Source organism: Schistocerca serialis, chromosome 1 (genome assembly GCF_023864345.2).
Source record: "Schistocerca serialis cubense isolate TAMUIC-IGC-003099 chromosome 1, iqSchSeri2.2, whole genome shotgun sequence".
In the NCBI taxonomy this organism is placed as follows: domain Eukaryota; kingdom Metazoa; phylum Arthropoda; class Insecta; order Orthoptera; family Acrididae; genus Schistocerca; species Schistocerca serialis.
The window spans coordinates 1124904486-1124925485 of NC_064638.1; the positions used below are offsets into that span (position 1 = coordinate 1124904486).

General features: G+C 43.8%; 1 protein-coding gene across 1 annotated transcript in view; it reads left to right on the forward strand.

Annotated features, from left to right (window-relative positions):
• Nucleotides 1-21000, forward strand: part of LOC126455817 (gamma-aminobutyric acid receptor subunit delta-like) — a 194669-nt gene that overhangs the window by 103952 nt on the left and 69717 nt on the right. The window contains exon 3 of the mRNA XM_050091582.1: nt 20155-20384. Within this exon, the coding sequence (XP_049947539.1) occupies nt 20170-20384 (215 nt within the window). The 5' untranslated portion in view covers nt 20155-20169. The remainder of the gene's footprint in view (nt 1-20154; nt 20385-21000) is intronic.

The window sequence follows — 21000 nt, forward strand, 5'->3', positions numbered from 1 at the left end:
CTAGAGGCGGTATTATACGGCGTTAGCATGATGCCTCCTGGGAATGGCCAATTTTTTTCTGTGATGTGCTTAGTTCCTTAGTTGTGCGAGCATTCTCGTTGTTTTTTTTTCACTTTCCCACTGTGAAAAAAATTCATTCGTTCGGGACCTTTCCTTCAATGTTATCATTTTTCGGTTTCAAACAAATTTGCAATGAGTGAGTTAAATTTTTGTCATCCTGTGTACGTTCTACAAAAGATATACGGAAAATTTTGGAAACCACATCTGTGACAGTATTGAACAGCTCAATTTCCTATGCAGTCGTCTTCCAGCGAGCTTCTTTTGTGACGGCGTACAAGGAGCGCTCAGAATTCCACATTTCTGAGGATGAACGAGCGTCTCGCGTGACAGCTGAACGCATTCATAACTTGTGTGCGGCGGGTAGCGTACCTGCAGCGGCCACGCAACGCGTCCTAATGCGCGGCTCCGGCCCATCGCCAGTAGTAGCCTAGTAGCACATGGCAATCATCTCTACCTGTTTGCCTGAATTACTGTTGCTTTTGTCCGTCACCGTGTTTTGCTGGCTCACACACTGTCGATGTAATCCTAGAAGGCCAGTCTGCAATTCTACAGTAAGAACCACTGTAAGAAATAATAACGTAGGACGATAACGTCAAACTTTTTTAGTCAAAAGCCAATACTGACACTGTGGGGTGGCACGTCGGGCAGCATATGAACCGATCTTATTATTAATTAGTAACCTACATAAATTACTATGTTAAGAGCAACCAATATATTACACTACTGGCCATTAAAATTGCTACACCACGAAAATGACGTGCTACAGACGCGAAATTTAACTGACAGGAAGAAGATGCTGTGATATGCAAATGATTACCTTTTCAGACCATTCATACAAGGTTGGCGCCAGTGGCGATACCTACAACGTGCTGACATGAGGAAAGTTTCCAACCGATTTCTCACACACAAACAGCAGTTGACCGGCGTTGCCTGCTGAAACGTTGTTGTGATGCCTTGTGTAAGGAGGAGAAATGCGTACCATCACGTTTACGATATTGATAAAGGTCGGATTGTAGCCTATCGCGATTGCAGTTTACCGTATCGCAACATTGCTGCTCGCGTTGGTCGAGATCCAATGACTGTTCGCAGAATACGGAATTGGTGGGTTCAGGAGGGTAATACGGAACGCCGTGCTGGATCCCAACGGTCTCGTATCACTAGCAGTTGAGATGACAGGCATCTTATCCGCGTGGCTATAACGGAACGTGCAGCCACGTCTCGATCCCTGAGTCAACAGATGGGGACGTTTGCAAGACAACAACCATCTGCACGAACAGTTCGACGACGTATGCAGCAGCATGGACTATCAGCTCGGATACCATGGCTGCGGTTACCCTGTGATGGTGTACTCAACGACGAAGCTGGCTGCACGAATGGCAAAACGTCATTTTTTCGGATGAATCCAGGTTCTGTTTACAGCATCATGATGGTCGCATCCGTGTTTGGCGACATCGCGGTGAACGCACATTGGAAGCGTGTATTCGTGATCGCCATACTGGCGTATCACCCGGCGTGATGGTATGGGGTGCCATTGGTTACACGTCTCGGTCACCTCTTGTTCGTATTGACGGCATTTTGGACAGTGGACGTTACATTTCAGATGTGTTACGACCCGTGGCTCTCCCCTCCATTCGATTCCTGCGAAACCCTACATTTCAGCAGGATAATGCACGACCGCATGTTGCAGGTCCTGTACGGGCCATCATGGATACAGAAAATGTTCGACTGCCACCCTGGCCAGCACATTCTCCAGATCTCTCACCAATTGAAAACGTCTGGTCAATGGTGGCCGAGCAACTGGCTCGTCACAATACGCCAGTCACTACTCTTGATGAACTGTGGTATCGTGTTGAAGCTGCATTGGCAGCTGTACCTGTACACGCCATGCAAGCTCTGTTTGACTCAATGCCCAAGCGTATCAAGGCCGTTATTACGGCCAGAGGTGGTTGTTCTGGGTAGTGATTTCTCAGGATCTATGCACCCAAACTGCGTGAAAATGTAATCAAATGTCAGTTCTAGTATAATGTATTTGTCCAATGAATACCCGTTTATCATCTGCATTTCTTCTTGGTGTAGCAGTTTTAATGGCCAGTAGCGTAGCTATAGCAGGGGGAATGGCTGATTACCTGATTAATAACAGTAGTTGTATCTATACACTAACGGAAAAAATCGCACCACCAAAAAACAATTAGTGTAGAGTAATGAAATTTCTGGAATACGTTTCTCTAAGTAACATATTTAAGTGATTAACATTGCAAGATCGCAGGTTAATGTGGGCGCGAGGTAAGCCATCACTAATGTGAAATGCTGTTACATTAATAACCTGTGTAACCGCCAGAATGTTGGATGCTAGCATGCAAGCGTGTATGCATTGTGTTGTACAGCTGCCGGACGTCAGTTTTTGGGATGGAGTTCCATGCATGTTGCAATTGGTCGATCAACACAGGGATGGTTAATGCTGATTGTGGATGACGGTGCAGTTGTCATCCGATGATCTCCCATATATGCACGATTGGAGACAGATCTGGTGATTGAGCAGGCCAAGGGAACATGTCGAAGCTCTGTAGAGCATGTTGCATTACAACAGTGGGCGAGCGTTATCTAGTTGGAAAAACATCCCCTGTAATGCTATTCACGAATGGCAGCACAACAGGTCGAATCTCCAGATTGACGCATAAATTTGCAGTCAGGGCGCGCGGGATAACCACGACAGTGCTCCTACTGTGATACGCAATCGCACCCCAGACCGTAACTCCAAGTGTAGATCCAGTGTGTTTAGCAAGCAGGTTGGTTTCAGGCCCTTAACGGGCCTCCATCTAAGCAACACATGGCCTTCACTGGCACAGAGCCAGAATTAGCTCCTGGCCGGAGTGGCCGTGCGTTTCTAGGCGCTACAGTCTGGAGCCGGGCGACCGCTACGGTCGCAGGTTCAAATCCTGCCTCGGGCATGGATGTGTGTGATGTCCTTAGGTTAGTTAGGTTTAGGTAGTTCTAAATTCTAGGCGACTGATGACCTCAGAAGTTAAGTCGCACAGTGCTCAGAGCCATTTGAACCAGAATTAGCTTCCATCAGACCTCCACCCTCCTCTCCAATGAGTTCTCGTTCGACAACACTGAAGTCGCAAATAGCGGTGGTTTGGTGTCAGTGGGATGAAAACTACAGGGTGTCTGGCTCGGAACTGTTCTCGAAGTAACTGATTTGTATCAGTTCGTTGCGTTATTGTGATGCCAGAGCTGCTGCTTAGATTGCCGCTGCACATCCGATGCGCCAGATCCATAAGCCAGACACGATGGTCTTCTCTCTCGATAGTGCCGTCCAGAGCCCTGTCTTCTTGTGACCGTACATTCTCGTGACCACCGCTGCCAGTACTCATGTACAGTGGCTACATTCCTGCCAAGTCTTTCTGCAATATCGCAGAAGAAACATCCAGCTTCTCTTTATTACACAACCTCAGCAAGGTGTTGATAATTGCGTCTTTGTCGCCTCAAAGGCGTGCTTCACTATCATAATCTTGCCACGTCCAATGCTGAAGACTGTTACAGTGTTACTTAATGCAGAAGCGACCAATATTTCGGCACACGGGCCATGCCCGCGCCCAAGTGTCAAAGCACTCAGTCTCACTTCACATTTATACCTCCCCCCCCTACCCCAACTCCCCTCCCCCCACCCCCGCCACGCAGCGCTGTCTGAGCGTGAGGAATGGGAAGAGGGGAAACGGTGAACACGCCGCATTGAAATGGCAGTACAGTCGTACTGTATGTGATTTGGTCTGATGTTTCCCATTTATCAACAACAGCCGGCCGGTGGACCGAGCGGTTCTAGGCCCTACAGTCTGGAACCGCACGACCGCTACGGTCGCAGGCTCGAATCCTGCCTCGCGTATGGATGTGTGTGATGTCCTTAGGTTAGTTAGGTTTAAGTAGTTCTAAGTTCTAGGGGACTGATGACCACAGGTGTTAAGTCCCATAGTGCTCAGAGCCATTTGAACCATTTTCTCAACAACATAGGCCAAGAACGAAAGAAGTGTTCAGAATTATTAATTATTTTTAGCGCCCTGAAACAAATATAACTTTCATCCGGTACAAACTATCGGCATCCGGACACACGCAGACAATTTCAGAGTTTTGCACTCAAGTTGCCACGTAATTGTGACTTATTTTGTTTCATAATGGAAGAAAGTTCTTTCACACGAATATATCGACCAAAGTATTGCAGCACTTTCCAACCTCGTTATGCAGACTTGGAGCACCTACCTGAGAAAAACAATGTTGATGTCCTGGACGGTTTTAACTTAAAAAATTTGTAAATGAAACTGGAATTACCTTGCAGGTCAATCTGTTACATCAGCACATGCTTTCAACTGAAACAGAAAACTGTCTCGAAAACAGCTCGAAAACAGGTTTGAGATTAACAGTGTCCTCAAAACCTTTATAAAATTATAGTTGTAATTCCTGCAAGGCCGCAATGAGTTCTTCAAACCTCGTGCTTTCTTCAACGCCAGTGATTTTAGAGAACTGTACTGTCTTTGCCAGTGTGTGTCAGTTATACAATGCGATTTTCTTTTTAAATTCATCTCCATCAAATCAGAAAGAAGTTACCTTGCAATGTCTTACTGAGGGTAGTGTACAGTAAAGTCCATTTAAAATGCAAAGTCTGCAGTCCATTCCGGATGTTCTAATTTTGGCTCCTGCACTCCTTTTTCTCCTTTAAAAAGTCAACAATAGCGAGATTGAAATCGAGAAATCGTTCCAGGTAATCCCCTTGACTTAACCAATGCACTTAACACCAATACACTATATGAAGTCTCCATACTCTTTGTTCATTTCCTTTGACAACTGTTGGAACTGGGCCGGCCGGCCTTTTACAGTGGTTGTTTTGTTAGTCGGCATTAGAGATTATAATTTTTTTACAGAATTTAAATAAAATTGAATGCTGAAATAATTTAATGAAATGGAGGCCCTGTCATTATTGTACTCAATAACTGATGGGTCATAAATACAACAACACATAATTAATTACTTTTAAAAAGCTTATGGCAAAAGTGTATTGATCACAAAATAGGAGCCGGCCGGGTGGCCGAGCGGTTCTAGGCGCTACAGTCTTGAACCGCGCGACCGCTACGGTCGCATGTTCGAATCCTGCCTCGGGCATGGATGTGTGTGATGTCCTTAGGTTAGTTAGGTTTAAGTAGTTCTAAGTTCTAGGGAACTGTGGACTCAGAAGTTAAGTCCCATAGTGCTCAGAGCCATTTTTTTTGTTGGAACTGGAAACGGAATAATAGATGCGACGTCAGAAATCTTATTCTTCATACAACAAATTTCTTCAGTTGCTCGATGCCTGCAAATTAACACAAAGTGCTTCTTGATGTACAGATAAATGAATCCTGTCTGTCGATAGCTATAATTTTTTGCTCTTTCATTCTCATCTAAAAGTTTAAATTCCTTCTGCGTAGTACTATAATATCGTTTCGTAGCAAATAACTGAGAATTCTCATACCACTCTTCTGTCATTCCCATTCATTTTAAAGGATTACGACAATCGATCGGTAGACTACCTTTTTTAGGCAAACAGCCGCTGGCCTTTGAACGTGCCTCACACCACGAACAGACAGCAAAGGTTATACAGCAATGACATAACGATTCTGCCAAACTCAGAGGACAGTGCCGGCCACAAAAAGGCGCACTGCAATGCTAAATGAAATGTCGCGGCCGAGCGGTTGTAGGCGCTTCAGTCTGGAACCGCGCGACCGCTACGGTCGCAGGTTCGAATCCTGCCTCGGGCATGGATGTGTGTGATGTCCTTAGGTTAGTTAGATTTAAGTAGCTCTAAGTTCTAGGGGACTGATGGCCTCAGATGTTAAGTCCCATAGGTCTCAGAGCCATTTAGGCCATTTTTGAAATGTCGCGCTGTTTCGGGAACTTCCGAGAAAGACCGAGAGAAGCCGAGTGACAGGCTGGGCCATGGTCTGCACGCAGCCCGTACACACTGCACTCGTGATGTTTGGCATGCAGTGGCCGACTCTGATCTAAAGCTAACTCGATTTGCATTCTCATAGTGACGCTAATAGCGCCACTGTGCTACAACTGACGCGAAATTTTAATTGACATAATCTTTCAGATGTAGAAAGATGCCAATCAACTTCCGTTTATGTCGAACATCTCCTGGTGCTGCGAATTTTTTTCCCGTCAGTATTTTTAAATGAATTTGCAACGAGAGACTTGATCACAAATGTTTACTAAACATTTAAAAAGTCAGTTTGCTTCTATTCATTTGTGAGCCGTGCACGGCTCGTGCTCAGGCCGTTTATTGTTTGGCGTCTTGTCATTGCGGTTCGGCATCTCGTTTCTTATTCGATTTACTGGCGTCACTAAGTTGCTGGCTTGCCTGCCCCTGAGTGGCAGCAGCAGCGCTTATCGATACGAGTACTGTGGTACTATCTTTGGAGGGTCGCGTTGTGTAGAGAGAGTGGCGAACGAATCAGATCGATTGGAGGCGCAGCAGCGAGCAGATCCGTGCAGCGCGTTGGTAAGCTGGCGCTGCTGGTGGCGTGCTGCCACTGCCGAATCGCGGAGGGGTAGCTGCAAGAACGACGACTTCGTTTCACACCGTACCCTGGAAGTTTAAGTTGAGTGAAGAGTTAACTGCTAATGCAACCTCGACTATTCTGAGATCTCGTCTTTGGTCGGTGGGTTGTTGCTCCCTGGGCCGCTGAGCCTGGCGGCAACAAGTGAAGTGTTTGGAGGCGGTGAAATATGTCAGCCGTCTTTCTCTATTTGTTAGCCAATATTGAATTTAGTATTATTCACATCAGTGAAGCGCAACCAGCGATATTTTCTGCCTTGTGGCCGCTAACGCCCCAGTTACCTGCCCTGGAGGTTAGCGTACTTTTCTGGCAGTGTACCTTTCCTCGTCGTGTTGATGCTGTCCGACACGGCGTGTAGTTCGACAGCCTCTTGTATTGTACTGTGCATATTTTTTTGGGAGGTCTACCTTGTTTCTAGTGTTTCTGTCGGCCTTGGGTGTTTTCTGAAACGTAGTGCTGTCTGTCTCTTCGCCCTTGCCTAAAAATATTCCATCGCTGTACCGGTGATCAGACTTTAGGCGGATTTGTTAGTTGGTCGGTCGGTGCTTAAGCTGCCCCTAGTTTGTATTGCCGTCCTGTTACGTGAGTACAGCTCTTGGTTGCCTGTCTCACCTTACCTCATGTTTGAGTTACAGCCCCAGGCCGACCCTTGGTACACTTGCTGAGAACCGCTTGTTCTGATTCCTTAGATTGTGATGTTTGTTTTAAGGATACTTGTCATTTTCTAATTATTGCTGGTGTGGCCTTCAGCTGAGCAATAAGTTCACTTCTTTGGTGATAAAGCTTTCAGCCGTGTTACAGTAAGTTTTTTTAAGCAAACTTGTTTTAAAAAGCAAAGGATTTATTTTAAAAGTGTTATTTGGAATTGTTTTCCTGACTTCTAATTCAGGCCTTCAGCCGTTTGTTATTTGAAATTGTTTGTGGCCTTTAGCCGAGTAATAATTTAATTTCTTTTATAATAAGGCCTTCAGCCGTGTTACAGTTTGTTTTAAAACGAATTATTTATCTTAATATGTGCTATTTGGAATTGTTATTCTGACTTCTAATTCAGGCCTTCAAAAAAATGACTCTGAGCACTATGGGACTAACTGCTGAGGTCATCAGTCCCCTAGAACTTAGAACTACTTAAACCTAACTAACCTAAGGACATCACACACATCCATGCCCGAGGCACTATTCGAACCTGCTACCGTTGCGGTCGCGCGGTTCCAGACTGTAGCGCCTGGAACCGCTCGGCCACTCTGGCCGGCAATTCAGGCCTTCAGCCATTTGTTGTTTGAGCTTATTGTTGGTGGCCTTCGGCCCTAAAATTTTTTTCTATGGTAAGGCCTTCAGCCGTCATACATTCAACTGTGATTTTTTAAGAGATTGTTTTAAAGTTTTAATTTCTTTAAATAAAGTTTACGTATTTGTTGTGCAACCGAGAGTAACTGATTACGGCCCCATCCACAATCATAAACTTATCCTGCCTCATCCTGAGAAAAAAGCTCTCAATTTGCTTTATTACAACGGCCTTAATTTAATTTCAAATTCCTTGTTACAAATATATGAAGATGACTCTCTCTAGAATGTACATTCACGAATCCACGTTACTTCCGTATCAAAATTTGTACCATAGAAGTTGATCATTAAATGCCACCTGGGCTCTTGAGTTGTCAGTGTCGGAAAACAAACAACAAAACATTCCCCCTCAAACATCGTCTAATCCCGCAATGGCCGCGCTATTTTCTTCTTTGTCTCTGAGATAAGTGGCCACTTTTTCTTATCTCACGTCCGAATTCACCAACGTCAATCAAAATTAAGCTCATTTTAAAATATTACTGTCCCTGTAAGTATTTTTGTTTCTTACTGACAAGGAGAACAACAATCTTAAGGAACTCTTAACGTTAGTGTAGGTTTTTGGATTCGGCTGTTTATTGCTCGATGTATTCAGGGTGTTCGAAAATTCCCGTTGTAAACTTCTAGGAATTGTGGAGTTGAGTGAGTACATAATATTTTGAACAGAAACCCATGCCCAGAAATGTACCGTTTTCGTTCTACGACGGTTTCAGTTCGGATGTATAGTGCGTCCACGTCTGCTGAGGGAAAGAGAACAGTGTCAGAGCTGCTTGCCCTATTATGCCATAGGGTAGACAGGATGACGTGTACTACATCAGAAAATGGTTCAAATGGCTCTGAGCACTATGGGACTCAACTGCTGTGGTCGTAAGTCCCCTAGAACTTAGAACTACTTAAACCTAAGTAACCTAAGGACATCACACACATCCATGCCCGAGGCAGGATTCGAACCTGCGACCGTAGCGGTCATGCGGTTCCAGACTGAAGCGCCTTTAACCGCGTGGCCACTCCGGCCGGCCTACTACATCAGGCGCTCACCTGATGTCACTTAGCGTCTACCTTGCTGCGAGACCAATGCCCGTGAGTTTCCAATACATTTAACGTAATATAAGTGTTAAGACAAAAAAATGTGCTTAAATGATGAATGGGTGTTTCGTTATGTTTCTATTTTGTTGTGTACATAGTTCCGCGTAGTCAGCGCGTACACAACTTTCCCAGTAGAGCGCTCCCCGCTAAGCACAACAGCGCTGGCGCAGCGCTCGTCCGTCTCCGCACTACGAGATGGCGCTGCCATAGAGACGGACCAAATTCTGCTTCCGCCGATCCGCGTATTAATATGTAACGCAGCCAATGAGATTGCTGCTAACGTAGAACCTTTTCTCCTCGCGGATCACACTCGCGCAGTGATACCTGAACGCGCGAGGTATTATAACGAGTGTACAGACCTCCGATTAGGCAGTCTGCATTAGTCTGCCTTAGTCTGCATTAGTCTGCAGTCAAGTTTCAGTCTGCGCCTAATAAGATTATCATATTCCTGTACATAGCCATGAAGAGAAATGTATAGACACTTTGTCAAGTATCAGAGATATGTAAGAATAAGATTAACGTACCAAGACCAAAGGAACTTCAGATTGTCAATTGTAAATAGCATCCAGAATCAAGTTACATAATGTCTAAGATTTTTATTATTTTAATAAATGTGTGTGAAAATTAATCAAGTTTTGTTTAAAGTTGGTCACCGCCAATCTGCTACTCTCAGCATGCAAGTGGCATTTCTATCGTCTGACCTAATGGTAGAAGATAAACACGCCACGATAAGACCACGAGACATATTACTGACACTCGCATAGAGCGACAAGTCAAATAATCTGATGGTGTGTGTACCGAAGGTCTTACAGTACGCACACCACAAATTTGTTACCTAATACTTACACCGCGTTACGCCTAATTCAATTCCTCAACCAGAAGTGGATGAGCTAAACGCGCCGGCCGATGAGGCGATGGACCGAGCTGTTCTAGGCGCTTCAGTCTGGAACCGCGCGACCGTTACGGTCGCAGGTTCGTATCCTGTCTCGGGCATGGATGTGTGTGATGTCCTTAAGTTAGTTAGGTTTAAGTAGTTCTAAGTTCTAGGGGACTGATGACCTCTGATGTTAAGTCCCATAGTGCTGAGAGCCATTTGAACCATTTTGATGAGCTAAACATCTGAATTGAAACTGTCGTGGAATGGAAACGGGACGTTCCCGGATACTGGCTCCTACACAGAATGTTATGTACCCACTACCTTATACAAGTCCTAGAAGTTTGCAACAGGAATTTGAGAACACATTATACTAATTACAAAATAGGCCTGAGATCCATGGGCCGTAGGAACAGTTAATTCGGGCCACATGCAGCCCGCGGGCCGCGGATTGATTATTCATCCAGCCGAATAATCGCTCTGCACAGGTCGACGAAATCTGGGTAGTTTCTTTAGACTCAGTATCGCACCGGCACCTCTTAAAGAAAACACTTCAACTAATCACGTCTCCAGCTCGACTGAGAAATCATTGACAAGCAAAACGTCTCTTGTTAACAAGGACGCAGAGTATTCGAGCTCGACCGTCGTACTGAAAGTTATGACAAACCGACTGTCAAGGATAGTAATTTTTAATTATTGAACAAACCACGAACACATTCTTAATTTACAGACTCTTTTTGTCACTTTATAATACAGTCTTCATTGGTTTTCGATCAGGCTGCGGTACCGAGCCCTCACGGGATAGCGATAGCAAGTATGTTTCCAATTAACACTTAGAATTAACTAGAGGAAGTGATCAAAACTGACGCTGAACTAAACTACGGTAATAACTGAGGCGTTGGCATGGGGAAGGGAGTAACTCGTGCAAATCAAATTTGATAGCAGAAGCAAGAAACTGTTTTGTCACTACGAAATACGAAGTTGTGTTTACAAAATGGTTACAGAAACTCCAAATTACCTTTGCAAAAAAGTATATTTACAGAAAGCTGTCCCATTTGTAAAAGAAATATAATTTTAGTGGACAAACATTGTGGTAGAGTGCGTGATATTTGATGTCCATGTAGTCCATCACCGCCAAGAAGCCTTCTATCCAGCTGGTCATAGAGAATAGATTTACCTTTTTGTGCACTCTCCATGGTTCCATTTCACTGAATGAATCTTCTATTTCTATGATGGGCAGCTCATGCCTCACAATCCAAGAAGCAGAACTAATCTTCACTGGTGATGTATGCAGTAATTTATCGCAAACCGAGGTAAAATCATAGAAACCTTATTCCGTCGTCTTTACGGCACTGAGTGATTGCACATTCTTTGTTTCTCTAATCATATCAGCTATTTCCTCAGGAGTCATTGGTTGTGAAAACATTTGTCTCTTCTGTTGTGCCGAAATCTCGGCCACAAGGCGTGTACGAATGCCGCGACACTACAAAATTCGAACTGACATTATTAACTGTGTAGGTTAAGGCCTATAACAGATCCCGATTTTTATTTTTACTGGTGCAGTTGTCACACCACGCAGTCAGAGTCAGTGACAGATACTTGTATTCTGCTCAAAGCATGATCGTCGATTTTACGCAGACTTCTCTGTTCTATCTGAACTACGTTGATTAAACCATAAATAAAATAACCTTGATTTACGAAACTTTGGTTCCAAGGCTTTGAGTGCAGCTGCTGTGCGTCATTCTCTTCGGGACTATGGCAGTTGTATTTGCATTTCCAAGTAGCTTACACAAAGGAAGTGTACAAATCGGTTAGACCATAATAAAACACAAAAGTAGGTGTTACCACTGAATGCAATCAAGCAAATTTCGTTGCAGACGGAAAGTAAGACTTACCAGTTTGTATGGAAGTGGTTTCGGAGGCACTATGTCATACTAACAACTCCTTACTAGGTTTCTACCTTTTCGATAAAAGGATGGAAAATGATTTGTTTTGACTTACTGTCTTTCCCATGTCACTGCCTCAATTGCTAAGCACAGAAATTTCAATATTAATTTTATGTATGTTACAGGGGCGACCGAGAGATAACGATAATGTAATGACGTTCCCGGCGTACAGAGGCACTTTTCTCCGATTTTCGTGCCTCAATGAATATTGGCATCAATAACTTACAAATCATCGTCCAGAGAGCTATACAAGTAAAATGGAGTCTTTGTGAGCAAGAGTGCAGGGAAATTCCTTCAAGATGAAATCTGTGGTAAAATCCAACAGAACCAGGCAGCCTAACATCACAGCTACAGCTACAAGGAATCATTCCGATATTTTGTCACTCGCGAGTAGCCACAGTTCTTCCATTAATTTAGTGGTTCACCTATGTCTAGGGGTAGCGTCATTGCGTACTAATCAAAACGTTGTGGAACCCGGATTCGAACTTCGCCCCTGTTTAAATTTTGAATAAAAATCATCAGAAATGGTGGCCGAAGACTTCTGGCATAAGAAGTCACACTCGTTCTCCCAATGGCCTTGTCAAAGAGGGTGGAGGAGCGGAAAGAAGTTCAGAGCACTCTCTTGCCCTTGAGGTGGAAAACTGCACATAAAAGAGGGAAGAATCAGCAATGATGCAGAAGGCAATGGGAACTACTGCACCAAAGACACATAATGTTTATCCACAGGACATGAAAAAAGTGTCATCATGATCTCTCCAATGGCAAATGATTAGGGGTTAGTCCCCCTTTCGGATCCCTGGGAGGCGACTGTCAATGGGGAGGTGATCATGAGAAGAAGACTGAATAATCAATGAAATGATAATGTTCTACGAGTCGGGGCATGAAATGTCAGAAGTTTGTACGTGGTAGGGAAACTAGAAAATCTGAAAAGGGAAATGCTAAGGCTCAGTCTAGATACAGCGGGGTCAGTGAAGTGAAAAAAAAAAGAAAGAAATGATCATATGGCATTGTTGACCGGGATGTCCCAGTGAAAGCCTTATTTCATTCGACGCCACACTGGGCGACTTACAGCCGGTAATGAGGATGAAACGAGGCGGAGGACAACACAACACCGAGTCCCCGAACGGAGAAAATCTCCAACCAGGTCGGGAATCGAACCAGTGCCCAGCGCATTGGAGGCAAGCTCGTTACCATCTAGCTAACCAGGCGGACATTGAAGTGAAATGGAAAGAAGATAAGGATTTCTGGTCAGATGAACAGGTAGAGAGAGAAAATGGTAGGAGTAGGATTCGTTATGAATAGGAAGATAGCGCAGAAAGTCATTTACACTGACCAGTTCATTGATAGGGTTGTTATCGTCAGAATCGACAGCAAACGAACACCGACAACAACAGAACATGTCTACATGCCGACGTCGCAAGCAGAGGATGAAGAGATAAAGTATATGATTAGAGTGAACTGGTAATTCAGTACGTGAAGAAAGACGAAAATGTAATAATCACGCGGATTAGAACTCGGTTGTAGGGGAGGGTGCAGAAGAAAGGGTTACGAGAGAATATGAGCTTGATAGCAGGAACAAGAGAGGGGAAAGGCTAACTGAGTTCTGCAACAAATATTAGTTAAGAATAGCGAATATTATCTTCAAGAATCACAAGAGGAGGAGGTATACATGGAAAAGCCAAGAGGTTCCGGATGATGTCACTTAGATTACATCATAGTCCGGCACATCTTCTAAAAGCAGATATTGGATTATAAGGCATATGAAGGAGCAGATAAAGACTAAGATCACAATTTAGTAATGATGAACAGAAGGCTGACGTTTAAGAGACTTGTCAGGAAGAAGTGGGATACTGAAGTACTGAGGAATGAAGAGATACGCTTGAACTTATCCGAGGCTATAGATTCTGTGATAGTAAATAGCTCAGTACGTAGTTTAGCTGAAGAGGAATGGATATCTCTAGACAGGACAGTCACAGAAGTTGGAAAGAAAGCCGCAGATACAAGGAAAGTAGCAGCGCAGAAATCAGAAGAAATACTTCAGCTGATCGACAGAATAGGGAAGTACAAAATGTTCAGGGAAATTTGGGAATACAGAAATACAAAACACTCAGGAATGAAACAAATAGGAAGCTTAAGCGAAATGGCCTGCATGAAAAATGTGAAGAAATCGAAAACAAAGGACTATCGGAAGGACTGATTCAGTGTATAGAAAAGTCAAAACAACTTTAGGTGAAATTAAAACATTGGTGGTAACATGACGAGTCTATTGGAAATTCCACTGTTACATACGGAGGAGAGAGCGGGTAGATGGACAGATTATGCTGAAGGCCTCTATGAGGTGGAGGACTTGTCTGCTAACGTGACAGAAGAAGAAACAGGAGTCGACAGTGAAGAGATGGGGGATCCAGTATTGGAATCATAATTTAAAAGTGCTTTGGACGAATTAAGATGAAATAAGGCGAAAGGGATAGATAACATTCCATCGGAATTTCTAAAATCATTCGTGGCAGTGCCAACAAAATGACTGTTCTGGATGGTTTGAAGAATGTATGTGGCTGGTGATATACCATCAGACTTTTGGATAAACATCATCCAGTTCAAAGACAGCATGAGCCGATAAGTGTAAGAATTCTCTCACAATCAGCTTAACAGCTCATGCATCCAAGATTTTGACAAAAATAATACATAGAAGAATGGGAAGGAAATCTGAGGATCTGTTGGATGACGATAAATTTGAGCTAAGGAAAGGTAAAGGCACTAGGGACGCAGTTCTGACGTTATGGTTCATAATGGAAGCAAGACTGCAGAAAAAACAGACTCAGGTCATTTCATTGAGAAACTAAAGAAACTAAAACTTGGGCCAAACGATATCCTGGTCGGCTTTGATGTTGTTTCTTTGTTTACCAACGTAACAGTCAGTGATTCTCTGGAGTATTTCGGTTCCATTTTACCGCAAAAGCCACCAAGCTCTTTCGTGCATGCCTCACCGCGAGCTATTCCATTAAAATGGAACTTCTACGAACAGCTGGAAGGCATCGCCATGGGTAATCCACATAGTTCAATTGTGGTCAACTTCTTCATGTAACATTTCGAAAATCAGGCAATGGGCTTGACACCTTGAAAACCTAAGATATAGTACAGATACGTCGACGATACGATGTGGAGCCAAAGTGAGAAAATGAGGAACAGCTCAGCGACTTCCTAATACACCTGAACAGACTCTATGGCAACATAACATTTACCATGGGAGTAGAAGATAACCAGCAGCTATCCTTTCTAGATATGCTTGCTGGTCACGAGAGATGTATCGAAAACTGTCACGCACGGACAGATTCCTGCACAAACTATCAAACCACTACCAGAGCCGAAAAAAGAGTTATGATTTACAGACTCGTAATGGGAGGAAGAAGAATATGTGAACCACAGCACCTCAGATGCGAGATGCAGCACCTGAGCAGCAATGGGTACTCCACCCACAGAATCAAATATTCGGCGAAGTGACACATCGGAGAAGAAAATCTTGGGTACGGTCTTTCTACCACACACTCTTAGTGTGGCCGGCAGAATCGGCCGTATACTGCGCAAACACGGCGTAAACGCTATTTATAAACCGACAAAGAAGATCAAAGAGTGTCTCAGACAGGAAAGCAGAAAGGGACCCGCTTGCAATGTCGAGGACGTACCATATACCCTGTACATGTTAAAGAGTTTGTTTTGGAATGACTGGACGATCAGTGAACACCAGCATCACAGAGCATAAGCGGCATTGCAGGGTGAGGCAGGTAGAGAAATCGGTCATGGCGGAGCAGGCTCTGTGTGGGACCGACAGGTTAGTGAAATTTGCCGATACGGTTATTGTTGCTGTAGAGAAGAGCTATTACACCCGCTTGTTCAGGGAAGCTGTCGAAATACACCAACATGACAACTATTTCAATAAAAACGAAGAAAGCCTGGATCCTGGATCCCCGTGCTGCAGAGAACGACCGTTACGGGTAGTAGGGTGAGAACCGCGACGGTAATGAACAAGGAAAAGCATTTGGTCGTTGGTGCACCAAGTACATATACACTGAGCTCACAAAAGTCGTGGGATACCTCCTAATTAGTGTCGGACCTCATTTTTCCCGGCCTAGTGCAGCAACTCGACGTAGCTTGGACTCAAGAAGTCGTTGGAAGTCCCCTGCAGAAATATTCACCCATACTGCTTCTATAGCCGTATATAATTACGAAAGTGTTGCCGGTGCAGGATTTTGTGCACGAACTGATCTCCCGATTATATCCCACCAGTGTTCGATAAGATTCACGTCAGGCGATCTGGGTGGCCAAATCATTCGTCGAATTGTCCAAAATGTTTTTCAAACTGTAACATCCACAAGGTAAATTTTAGCTACAGTGCGACGAGAGGAAATTATGCCTGTAACAGTTATAAACATTATCAAATCGACATATGAAAAAATAGTTAAAACGATGATAAATATTAATTATTTATATAATATTCTATGATGTAAGTGGACATATCGATGTGTATCATACAAAGACAATGATAATTGTAAATTCCTTTTATGATCTGCGTTTGTCTTCCTTTGTTTTTATCTTTTGTTGGTTGGCTTTTGTAGGTTGCGGACGCATATCAAACTGAGGTCTGTTAAGAAACTGTAATTATTTTTTAATTATTACTTGAGAATAGAATTCATTATTATTATAAATATGAGTGAATAATTATTTTTAACTTTAATTCCTCTCTCAGTAAGCATTATCTGTGTTAATTATTTCTTTCCGCTGCAAGGAGCGCAGCCATTTATGATAGCAATTTGTATCGCGTTTTTGTCTGTGTTTTCCTTAGAAAAAAATCAAATGTTTGCTTGATGAAGTATAAATAGTGCACAATACGAAAGCAAAGTTTAATAAGCATTTCAAATACTTATCTTATTTGCTCTAACAATAGAAAGTCTCTATCAATTTCTGCCGCCATCTTAACAATTATCTCAGCGGCAAATTCAAATTACGCAACTCTGCAGACATAAATGCCGAACGTAATACAAATGTGTAAAAATAAATGTGCACCGTGGATCCCGAACTCATTTTAATGAAAATAATTCGAATCAGATTGGTTCTTTAAAAACAGTGCTCGTAGCACGATCCTTATAACAAACTTTTCTAGCTCATGTATGGGGCCGAAATTAATTACGCACGAGTTGCGAAGAATATTGTTTCAGGTAACATACTTCAGTGTTGTGCGCGGCTGATATTCGGTGGTTTTAATGATCATTTTGCTGAAGTTAACTGCTTCCATCATAATCAATAGTTGTATAGAATCTGTTGTATGAACTGTGATTTAGTGACACTTTCACAACTTACAGACAACACTTTAACACGACGTTAAATTGGGAGTTCCTTAGCAACTTGACCAAATCTTTAGCCGGGGGAAAAATTATTTAGTAATTATTCAATGTAATAAAATAAGATTATCATTTTCATTTACAAATTAGTTAAATACCAAACCACTGAATAAAACAGCGAACGCTACACTTCCCGATTATATCCCATCAGTGTTCGATAACATTCAGGTCAAGCGATCTGGGTGGCCAAATCGTTCGTCGAATTGTCCAAAATGTTTTTCAAACCAATCGCGAACAATTGTGACCCTGTGACATGACATCGTCGTTTGCGAAGATGAAGTCCATGAATGGCTACGAATAGTCTCAAAGTAGCCGAACATAACCAAATGCAGTCAATGCTCGGCTCATCTCGACCAGAGGTCTTTGTTCCATGTAAAGACACCCACACCATTATGGAACCACCATCAGCTTGCACAGTGCCCTGTTGACTACTTGGCTCCATAGCTTCATGGGGTCTGCGCCACACTCGAACCTTACCATCAGCTCTTACAACTGAAATCGGAACTCATGTGACCAGGCCACGGTTTTCCAGTCGTCTAGGGCCCAACCGAAATGGTCACAGGCCCAGGAGAGGCGCTGCAGGCGATGTCGTGCTGTTAGCAAAGGAACACGATTCGGTCGTCTGCTGCCATAGCCCAAATTTCGCCGCGCTCTTCCAATGGATACGTTCGTGGTACGCCTCACATTGAGTTCTGCGATCATTTCACGCAGTGTTGCTTTTCTTTTAGCACTGACAACTCTGCACAAACGTCGGTATTGTCGGTGGCTAAGTGAAGGTCGTCGGCATTGCGTTGTCCATCGTCAGAGGTAATGTCTGAAATGTGATATTCTCTACACGCTCTTGACACTGTGGATCTCGGGATATTGAATTCCCAAACGAGAATGGAATGTTCCATGAGTCTAGTTCCAACTGCAGTTCCAGTTTCAAAGTCTGTAAAATCCCGTCGTGCGGTCATAATCACGTCGAATCTCTTTTCACATGAACGACTTGAGTATAAATGACAGCGCCGCCAATTTAGTGGCCTTTTACACCTCTTGTACACGATACTATCGCCACCTATACATGTGCACATCGCTATGCCATGACTATTGTCAGCAGTGTACGAGCGTAATCTGTCTCCGCGAGCTCGACTCCTTCCACCACCAGCAGTGGAAGGTGGAGTTTTGACAATGCCAGCCACTCGCGCTGGCGAAGCGTCAGAAAATTAGCAAACAAATGTCGGCCAAAGAACCCGAGACAGAGGCCAACAGGCAATTTGTCAACTTTAGCTATTCCGGTCAAAAAATAAAAGTCCGGAAAGTAATGATATAAATCCATAACGTAATCAGCTGCAATGTTCTGTAAGCAACAAATAGCACCATAATTCAGTAACCTTTTGTAAATTTTATTGCCTCTTCCTCCACATTGATGAGTATCAATGTCACATTTTTATTGTTTATTTTTATTGGCATCCAGCAGAATTTTCTCAGACGTGCTGACGTTTTTCTTTGATTCAGTCGTATGAGGATGAAATTTCGTTGAGTCAAAAAGATGACATCCATATTCATATTAAATAACACAAGAATCTTTACTTTCCATAAACTATTAAAATTTGTTTACCACTTTAGTAGAAATGTAATTTACCTTAAAAATATAAATAAATGACTATAAGGAACAGTCAAACGAAAACTAGACAGACGGGCAAAAAGTTAGTAAATTATTTATTATTTCAGAGGAATTACCATAAGTATGTCACTGTGAGACAAGACTGTGCCTTTCTGGAAAAATGTTTACCGTTGCCTGCAGAACGATGATTGTACTACCCAGGCCTGCACCTCTTTGTCCGAAGCAAATCGGTAGCCACAAATGTCTTTCCTCAGGACCGCAAAAATATGAAAATAGCATGTAGAGAACTCGGGTCTGTATAAAGTCTTTGCAAGGAAATTTCTGCACCGTAGTCGAAACAATCTTGGCAACATGTCTGGTCTCCTGACCGTATCGCGTTAGACATCTACGTTCGATGCGTATACCTATCTGCTCTGCAGTGGGCATCGAGGTCCAATACTAATACCTTTCTACCCACTGGGCCTTATTCTGTTGGACATAGAGGTCCAATGTTTATTCTTAAGCGCTCATTGGCTGCCAGTGTATAGTGCATCCACCTACCTGCTTTCATGACGCTATTCCATTGTCCATCATAGTCCATTGCCAATGCCTTATCTCAAGACATTCCACTGAGCGTCGAGATCCACTGCACACATTAGCTGCTCTCCTGAGGTTATCCCATTGAGTACTGAGATGCATTACTTACGCCTACTTGCTCTTGTGATCTTCTTCTGTGACACTGTGGTGCATACTACTCTGGTTAATGAGATAAAAAGACTGCCTGGCATTCTGCATCGTTTTCAACAGTTTGGCAGGGTTCAGACATAAAACTATTGCAAACTGTTAAGATTAGCAAGAGTTCTCGTATGATTAATTTGTTGAATTTACACCAGAGACTCCTAACTTTATTATTCAATGAGACACACTGCCAAACTGCAAGCATTTTACAAACAGCGCATTCAGCTACACTGACAAAGATAGTAGAGTGTGAGCGTGGGGACCACAGTAATCTGTCCAGTGGCAGCTGACAGATAGGACACAGACATGTGTTATTCACATTCGGTCCCCTCTAGCACGATTCCATCGGGTGGGTGCTAAGTTGGGATCAGTTCAGTACTCGAGACCATGAAGTTGTTTTGTAAGGTACAACTGCAAACTTGGGAAGTAGTGTTCAAATGATGTCTTCAGCCACAGTATCTTCCAACAGTGTTTGCTTTCCAGTGCTTCTGGCTGGTGCCCCCTTGGCAGCATTGCTGGAGGATGAGTACTACCTATTGTGTTCCAGGACCTCAGCGTGGACATGGTGCTGTACCGGCGCTGGCTGGAGCCCCGCGTGAGCCTCCAGCAGCCTCTGGAGCCGGGCCGCTACTATGCCCTGGAGCCACGCGACTCTGCCCTCCTGTGGACGCCGGACCTTTACGTGATGGGCGTGCGGCACTTCTCCAGCAGGGACGACGAGATGGCGGTCCGGCACTTGCGCCTGCTGTACGGCGGGTACCTGGAACACATCATCAGGTACTCGTCTGTATCTTAGTTTCGTCAGGAAGCCCACAGCGTGAAACTGCTCCCTGTTTCTTACATCTTAGCACATCGCCCATCTTAACACAGGGGCCACATGCTTGACTGCATTTGCTAAATTTCCAGTTCCAAACCCAGTGCCCCATCTTGGACGTAACGGAGGCGGGGGTGGAAAGGGGGTGGAGAGGCAGAAGTGTCACCCTCGTACAAAGCCCTGTGCCCACAAGGCTCTAATGGTAGCAGTGAGGGACCTGTCTTGGGTTACAGATAAAGCCTGACAACAGTGGGGGACCTACATTGAGTTACAGATAAAGCCTGACCAGTAGATCTCGAATATGGAATAGGAACCGGCATTTCCAACGACAGAGAGAGCAGAATAGCCTAGAGATTCATCGAAATAAAGAGGCCGCATATGTTGCTTTTGCTGTGGTCTTCAGTCCGCAGACTGATTTGATGCAGCTGCCCATGCTTCTCTATCCTGTGGAAGCCTCTTAATCTCTAAATAATAACTGCAAAGTACATCCATTTGAACCTGCGTATCTGTTCATATTTTGGTCTCCCCCTCTACAGTTTTGACCCCGCCCCCACACTTCCCTCTGGTTCTAAATTCACG